Source organism: Dermacentor variabilis, chromosome 2, assembly GCF_050947875.1.
Source record: "Dermacentor variabilis isolate Ectoservices chromosome 2, ASM5094787v1, whole genome shotgun sequence".
Classification (NCBI taxonomy): domain Eukaryota; kingdom Metazoa; phylum Arthropoda; class Arachnida; order Ixodida; family Ixodidae; genus Dermacentor; species Dermacentor variabilis.
In genome coordinates this window covers 236,144,111-236,153,048 of record NC_134569.1, presented here as the reverse complement: position 1 = coordinate 236,153,048, position 8,938 = coordinate 236,144,111, and the positions used below count along the sequence as shown (strand labels likewise).

Below are 8,938 nucleotides of genomic sequence, written 5' to 3'. Positions count from 1 at the left end.
ATGACGCGTCCCCACCCGGCACTCAGTCGGGGGAAGGCCGTCATCCTAAGGCAGATACAGGCCGCGCCCCGGCAGTGCTACACGTGCTTCACCCAGAACTCTATCCGAGTGGTATGTGCGGTGTTGGTGCACTGGATACTGCAGACCAATGGCACATCATGTGGGACTGTCCAGGACACACCCGCACCCGCACCCGCCCGAACTTCAAAATGCAGTGCAGTCTACAGACAAGGACACTCAACCATGGGCCGTCCAGCACGCTAGGGGTGCGCCCGAACAGCACGAGCCTCACGACCCACCACAAACGGGTCGAAGTGGGGTAATGCAGAATAGGTCGACGCTTGGCCAACGTCACGACGCTTTAAACCTTCGGTTGCCGGCATTTTAATGAAGTTATTCCTGTCCTACCCTATCCTACTAAAGATATGCCAGAGTCAGGGTCAGAAGTTCTTTTATTTAGGCATAAAATGAATTTCAAAAATTTGTGTATATGTATACAGAAGGAGGTCCCATAGTCAGAGACTGAATCGGGACCTTTAAAGCAGCAACCACAGTAGCGAAATCAAACGATAAAATACTTCGCAGGGAAAAAAGAAACAAAGAGCAGTAAACAAAGGAACCAAAAGTCACTATTAGACAGGGTAAAAGCAAAGGTAATTCAACACTCCTAAGCAGTTGCCGGATGGTTGCATGGTGAAAATACTTAAATTAAACGGAAAAAAGAAAACATAAAGAAGTCGCATTCATTTTGAGCACTACAAAAGAGCCCCTGATAAGAAGCTTCATCAAGGTGGACAGGTAGGTGTGATAGGAAGCGGGACAACAAAAAGAAATAACCACACTTATGCAGAATATGGAATGGGTGTGAGGATAGCTTTCAGTTCTTTTTTGAATTTGCCAATTGATTGAGAGCTTTTGATTGCCAGTGGTATGGTATGCCAGAGACGGATTCCGGTAAGTATACCGTTTGTTTCCCATAGTTGGTATGAGCAGAGGGTAAAATGAAATTCTGATTATGTGCAGACCTTGTCAAGTTCGTATTCACTTAGTTGGATTGAGGAATGATGAACAGAGGAAGCCGATTGTTGATTTCCTTGAATAATTACCTATAGCTTGTATTTGAAAGTGTTATCAACCGTTAGGATGTTGTTGTGGTGTAAGAGTGTTTTCGCGTCACTGCGATAGGAACTACGGGTAAGTATTCTGCATGATGGATTGATTTTGTAAAGTTTGAAGGGAGACAAGGTGGCTGCTGTAGGTATTGGCCCAAGGTGTGATACAGTAATTATTATTGGAATGAATAAAAGCGTAGTGTAACGAAAGTAAAGTAGGTTGAGAAAATATATCACTAGATTGAATTAAAACATGTATGCCGCAAGCCATTTTTTTTCGCAGGTGAACAACATGCGAGTCATATTTCAAGTGAAAGTCCATTGGAATCCCTAAAACGTAGCCTTTCCGTCTGTTTTAATGGCAACTTGATTTAAATATAACGGCGCGATATAATTATGCACACGCTGATGAGAATGAAAGAAAACGAACTTCGCTTTAGTGGGATTAATTTGCAATTAATTATGGAAGCATGAAGCATCCAGGCTTGACAGGTCATTATTTAGCCTGTGTGTCAGAGATAGGAGGCATTTATCAGTGTTAACAATTGTTGTGTAATCTGCATAAAGTAAGCATTCTTAAGTAGTAAGAGAAGTTGCCGAATCATTTATGTAAATTATGAAAAGAAGTGGGCCGAGAATGGAACCTTGGGGTACTCCTATATTTGTTACTCTAGGTATAGATTTATAATTTAACAGACTAAAAACGTTACTGCTGTGAAGTAATCTTTTATTAATGAGAGTGTGAGACCAGTTATACCTATTACATCAAGCTTCATAAGAAGAATGTGGAGGTTGATAGTGTCAAATGCTTTGGTGAAATCTACAAATACAGAGCCTGCGCAGTAGCCACGAATTGCTTTCTTTAAATATAACAAAGCGAGGTCAGTAGAATATGCTTCACGAAAGCCAAATTGGGAAGGTGGTAGAATTTTAAATTTATTGAGGTATTTCGTAAGGAGAATTTCAAGTAATTTTTCAAATATTTTACTGAAAAAAGGTAGTATGCAAATGGGTCGATAGTTGGTTGTTAGCGTGCAGTCACCCTTTTTAAGAACGGGAACGACTTTACCTCTTTTCAGTTCTACAGGAAAGATGCCAGATTTGAAAGCTAGGTTGATAATGGTTGCCAGAATATAAGAAACAGCATGCGCAATCACTTTTATGTAGGCGGGTGAATACCATCAAGACCAGCACTTCTTCTCAGGTTGCGAATGACGTCATGAACTTCATGAGATGTTGTCGGAAATAAGAAGGATTGTGGCAAACGATGTGATCCACATCTTCTAGTTGAGCTCGTATGGCATGACAACTGCTCTTGCGTTATGAATGATGTACTCGTGAGCTCAGAGACCTTCAGTTGTGCAACATGCAACATTAATAGAATCAACAGCTCTACCGACAAAGCTAAAGCCATTGATCAAAGGTTCAGCCTGGTACAAGAGGGCTAAAAAACCTGCACTAAAGGGGCACAGATGCGCATGTAGTCGAAGTGAAACGTGGCAGAGGACACAAAATACAGGAAGGAGGACACCTTTGGAGTGTGTGTTAGCCATAGTGTAGTCGAGGTGAGACGTAGCAGCAGGCATAGTCAAGCAGCAGTGAGGACATCTAGGGAGCGTGCGTCAGTCACCGTGTAGTCTAGGTGAGACACCAGTCGGCACAGTCAAGCAGCAGCAATGATGACACATGTGAGGCATTCGTCAGTCATCGTGTAGTCCAGGTGAGACATGGTAGCGGGCACAGTCAAGCAGCAGCAGCGAGGAAACGTGAGGAGCGTGCGTGAGCTATCGTATACTATGCCAGCTCACTGAAATGGCTCAGTGCCAGAGAGTTCCGATTCATTCGTGTTACCACTTCCCAGATTGATGATGATTGGCTCCATCATGTCACTAAACCCACGCAACTCCCAGAAGTGTGTTTCAACGCCCTTCACATGCTGCACAGCCTTGGCCCAGTTCTCTCGTGTGACATTCTCCAATTCAGCAAGGAAAATTGTTGTGCACATCCTTGGTCTTGAATCTGGTGTTCATCGCTGCCACTCCATTCTTAATCTGTGTCAAAATGAGTTCTATGGAGTTACAATAACAGCGATATGGAGAATGCCTGAGGACAATAAAGCCAGCACATTCAGCAGCCGCATCAACCCGGTACTTGATAAATTTAGTCTTGACGGTGGCCACAGTGTCAAGCAGCTGCTTCTTGGTCATGGCGGCATGGCACGGAATCGCCTTCGAGCCCCAGTCTTGGATCTCTGCCCTCCGCCATGACAGCGACGGGATTTTCTCCACGTGCCTGGAGTGGTAAGACGCATTGTCCTCGACACTGACGCGTCGCGGTGGCGGCCTATGGACGACCGAGATGAACCACGTGTCGAAACGGTTGCCGTCCATTTCCTTGTGGTAGTCACCTGTTTTCTTTGCTAGAAACACATTCAGGCAACCATCAACAAATCCGTCCTCACTAACAACATGAGTCGCGATCAGCCGCTGTCCTTTTCCCGACGGCTGCTTGATCCCTGTTGTTAAGCCGCGCAGGTACGCGTCGTGTGACGACTTCACTGTCTTATCAGCCCAGACTTTACTCACTGTGTGGCCAGCAGTGACCCACGTTTCATCAAGACAGAATATATTGCGCCCTTCTTCCCTGTACCGAGCAATCTCGTAAAGATACTTGTGCTCGCACCGCAACAAGTCTTCGCGCTCGATGAGCGAGGAGTTCCTTCCACGTTTCTCGCTCTTCCAGCCGATGTCCACGAGGAGGCGGCGGATGGTCCACGGCTGGAGGGTCGGCAGATCAACTGTGGTTGCGGATGCTAATTCCGCAACGATATTCTGCACGCCTGGGATCTCAATGCGGCGGAAAAATCCGTGAACGCAGTTTCTTAGTGCGGTTAGTGTCAAGCTGTCGTAAGTATGTAGGCCCCTCTTACAGCCTTGATCTCTAGGCCGCTTCCGTGGAGGCGTCCGTCGTTCTCCGTCCATGCAGTGCACCTGGCCTCAAAAATTTTGCGTAAGCTCACATCGGTAAATTCGCTCACCCGCTCACAGATCTGCAGGATCGCAACATTCGGTTGCTGTTTTCGTAGCTTCATATACACATTCAGGAAGATTTGCACAGCGCCACTGCAGAGGGCATTCCCACTACTGTTTCTCTTGAACACGTAGCCTGGAACGCCTGAAGCGCACCTGATGGCGCAGTGGATGAGCCGAGCTCGATGAAGCAGGAATGGCAAATGCATAATCGTGCTCAGCGAAAAACGCTTCCGCAGGAGACACGTCCATGTTGGGAACTGGAGTATGTCTAAGCCCCGATTACGTCAAATTCTGGTCTTTGCTTCGAGATGTTGACAAATTAGACGTCGCCCTGCCATCTGCTAGCCACCTGATTAGCTCAGATGGTAGAGCGGCTGCCCCGGAAAGCCGGTGGCCCCAGGTTCCAGTCCAGGACCAAGGCAAATTTTCCTTCAACTGTGAGGCTTTTCTTTCGAGGAACCCGTATGGGTTTCCTTCGTAGAACTTCGATACGTTCGGATCGATGTTTCATTTTTCCTTTGTTAATTATTTCTCTCCACCTTGCGGGTTTCCGCAGAGCTATTACGTCAAACTCTTGTCTTCGCTTCGAGTTGTTGAGAAATTAGACTTGATCATGGTTAATAGTGATAGAACCAGGCACGCTGTTCGCAATTTAAGTAGAGATTATAATTTTAAATTGGCAAAGAAAATCTCAAAGGCCAGTAAGTGGCGAGGCCTGACAATGAAATATTGGTACTTCGGAGGTAGCCTATGAGATTACTGTAATTTGGCTGGTATTAAAGGGACACTAAAGGTTACTATGAAGTCAAATTAATGTGATAAAGCAATGCTTTAGAACGTCTAAGGCGTCAATATAATCACGAACAGAGCTTTAGTAACCGAGAAATTGAGGTAAATGCATGACACGATTTGAGACCCCCCAGCGACATTCTGGCACTAGCCCGAGGACGAAGGCACTCCTCATCATAATTTATATCACTGGTACTCAATTACTCGTATTAAAAAGATTACTTCGTTAGATTACAAGACGGAAGAAAATGCTACTTGTCTACTTCTATTCGATTCCAAGAAAAAATAACATTTGACGTTACCCTTGAGTAGTATGCGTGGTCGAAAGGTTTCGTTTTCGCTCGACTCTGCGCCGCGCGCGCTTTGGAGTTTCAGTTGTTTCGTTATCGCGTCGTGCTGCGCTGGTTCTGCTGGCTCGTGAAACTTGCATTTGAAACAAGCAGTGAGAATGCCACGTCGATTTGATGTCATGGGATGCGCGAACGGTCCGTGGAACTTGGTCAAGGGCAGCTGCAGCGGCGAATATACTTATCACTGTGTGCACTCCACACAGTGCACTCTTAAGTTCTCCTGGAGTTCCCAACGAGTGAACCTAAGTGCCGTACCTATGCCACAGCGCGTTGGAAAAGAGCCGAAAAATTGCACAGTGTGCTCGCTGAACTTTCGTCCAGAGGATTACGAGTTCAACGCCGGCTTACTGAAGTCGTGTGGAGTGCCTTTCAAAGCAATACTTTCCCGTAACGCTGTTCTGTAGGTCTTGCCGGCATTATCCGAAGCGCAAGAACTGCAGGTCGCAGACGGGGCGGTGAGCGCGGCATTTGCTTTTCACGAAGGAAAAGCTAAAAATGTGCGAATATGTACAGCCATGACATAGAGTTGCCGTCGTAGTGGCACGCAACGACGCCGGCAGCGCGAACCCTCAGCAGCAGGTCACGTTCATCAGTGCTTAAATCGCTGAAGTCGAGCCCAGCATCGCGAGCCAATATGTCGTTGTCAGGCTCGTCCATTGCAACTAGCGTCGAAGTTGGCGTCACAAAATGCTTATCGTCGTGCACTGTCCCTTTTGCTAGCCACCATAGTTCCCCCCGCAGGGGCGTCTGCGTAAGCAGGCGTTTGGTGTGTTGCGACACCACGTACCCGAGCACACGAGGGTTGGACCCTCCCGCGTGTAGCCGTGCGCGGCTTAGCCGTGCCTGGGGAAAAGGGGATCCTGGGGGTTGAGCCGATGCTGGGTGTTTGGACCTTTTAAGGCCCCCCGGCGGAGGCAACACACCTCTTCGGCCTCGGCTTCACATAGACGGCACCTCCAGGCTGACCCACCTGGAGGACATCGGCAGTCGCCTTTTCCTGTCTCTTCCTACAACCTTCGTCTTTCCCTTACTTTCCACCTTTCCTGTCTCCTTCTCTCTTCTATTCACTTCCTTCTTCTTGGCGGCAAGGGTTAACCCTGTGTGGCTATCCAACTTTGGGTACACCATATTTGGCTATAGTGGCGGCGTACGACTGGCGTCGTGCAGACTTGCATGCAAGCTCTGCCGCGTCCCCCCGTTGGGCTCCGTGGTGGGCGGTCGGCGCTGTTGCCGAATGTATACATTTTTCATGGAAACTTCTTTCCCCTCCCTTGCTGATCGCCCTCAATTACGAGGGCGCACCGAAGATGTTTTCAAGTTTTTTGGACGCCAAACCCAGAATTTTCCCCGCTTCCACGTTATTCATTCCGAAAAGCCAAACAAAGCAGTGCGAAACATTTCACCATTCCTTGTTTCAGGGTCCCTGACTGATGTTTTTGGTCCAGGATACAAGGTGTCGAGGATGGCAAGCGGCGACCTCCTCTTGGAGCTCCGCGATGTAAAACAATATGAAAAACTACAGCAACTAGTGTCATTTGGAGAGACCCCCATAACAGTAACCCCGCACCGTACAATGAACACCACCGGCGGCGTTGTGTCAGACGATGACTTGCTGGAGCTCACTGAGGCTGAACTCTTGGAGGGCTTCAGCGAGCAAAATGTTATCAATGTCAAAAGAATAAAGATGGGGCGAGATGGTAAAGAGATCCAAACCAAGCACCTAATAATCACCTTTGGTTCAAGTGTCCTGCCCGAGTCAATCGAGGCCGGGTACATCAAGCTTCGTGTCAGGCCATACGTGCCCAATCCACTGCGATGTTTCAAATGCCAGCGCTTCGGCCACAGTTCGCAGAGTTGCCGAGGCCGCCAAACATGTGCGAAGTGCAGTGCCCACGAACACACCTCTGAAGCTTGTGACAATGCTCTCCACTGTGTAAACTGTGATGGGGAGCACGCCGCGTACTCGCGATCGTGCCCATCCTGGAAAAAAGAAAAGGAAATAGTAACAGCTAAAGTAAAAGAAAATATAAGTTTCAAAGAGGCACGCAGGCGGGTATCTTACCTGCCCAAGAAAACATTTGCCGATGTGGCGCGTAAGGGGGCAGCGTCACAACGGCCTCCGGTGGCTGTCCGACCCACAGGCAGTGAGTTGGCAGTTACGCCATCTGCCCCCGCGACGGTTGCAGCTAGCGCTGCTCCGCCAACCGAGGAGAAGGGACCATCGACCCCGAAGGTGGGCGCAGCCGAGGCTGCCTCAACCTCCCAGGTCCCTTCCAGCGCTGGCAACGGCCGGCGCAGCCAAATTCCCCAGGGAGCCCCATCGACCTCCGGGCTGGTGGGCGCAGGGGTCTTGCCCTCCAAGGCGGGACCCTCGCTGGTAACTTCCCGCTCGTAAGAGCACGTGTCCGGCGCCTCGCAAGAGGCAATGGACACTACACATGTCCTCAAGGCGCAACAAACGCCTAAGGAGCGGCGAGGCTCCCTCGAACGCTCCAGAAAGGCCAGAACCCCCGTTACAGGGCCTCGAAAGAGCTCTGTAACCTAAATCACCACCTCCCTTTCCGTACACACAGCACTCATTTACTTTCAACATGGATACACAAATCATTCAATGGAATGTCAGAGGTCTTCTTAGGAACCTTGATGATGTGCAAGAGATTATACACAAACACAATCCAAAAGTGCTGTGTCTACAGGAAACACACCTAAAAACACAACACACAAGCTTTCTCCGACAGCATGTTACTTTTCGCAAAGATCGCGATGATGCAATCGCATCATCGGGAGGTGTTGCAATTGTAATCCAAAAGAGCATAGCATGTCAACATTTACAGCTACGAACGGCCCTTGAAGCAGTGGCGGTTCGAATAGTTTTGCTTAACAAACTTATCACTATTTGCTCGATTTATATACCCCCACACTACAAACTAAACAAACATGAATTTCAGTCCTTCATAGATGAATTGCCAGAACCCTATGTTGTTCTTGGCGATTTCAATGCACACAGCACCTTGTGGGGAGACTCTCGTATCGATGCGCGAGGGCGTCTCGTTGAACAGTTCCTTTACTCTTCTGGAGCGTGCCTTCTAAATAAGAAAGAACCCACATATTACTCTCTTGCGAACAGAACCTTTTCGTCAATAGATCTAAGTATAGTTTCCGCCTCTTTACTGCTCGAACTCGAATGGGAAGTTACGAGCAATCCTTACGGGAGCGATCACTTCCCCGTATTGCTAAGAACGTCTAAAGAAAATGAATTTCCTCCACAAGCTCCTAGGTGGAAGATTGATACAGCAGACTGGGAGAAATTCCGAACTTTAAGTAGTATTTCATGGGATGACGTGTCCTCGTTAGGAATTGATTCTGCCGTGGAATATTTTACAGCCTTCATAATAGATGCCGCAGCTAAATGTATATCACAAGTAAATGGATTGGCATGCAAACGGCGTGTCCCGTGGTGGAACGACGATTGTAGGATCGCTCGTAAGAAACAAAACAGAACGTGGGGGTTGCTGCGCGCCTCCCCCACTGCGGAGAATCTTATCAGTTTTAAAAAAGTAAAATCCCAAGGCAGGCGCGTCCGCCGACAGGCCAGAAGAGAGAGTTGGCAGAAGTTTTTATCCGGTATCAACTCCTATACAGATGAGGCCAAAGC

The 8,938-nt window shown here is 48.1% G+C and overlaps 1 protein-coding gene across 1 annotated transcript; it reads right to left on the bottom strand.

Moving 5' to 3' along the window:
• Positions 1 to 3,091: 3,091 nt before the first annotated feature.
• On the bottom strand, positions 3,092 to 4,393 carry LOC142570723 (uncharacterized). The gene is made up of 2 exons (XM_075679068.1): positions 4,298 to 4,393; positions 3,092 to 3,889 (listed from the first exon to the last, which is right to left on the bottom strand). Exons 1-2 carry the CDS (start codon positions 4,391 to 4,393, stop codon positions 3,092 to 3,094), a joined length of 894 nt encoding a protein of 297 aa, XP_075535183.1.
• Positions 4,394 to 8,938: the final 4,545 nt, after the last annotated feature.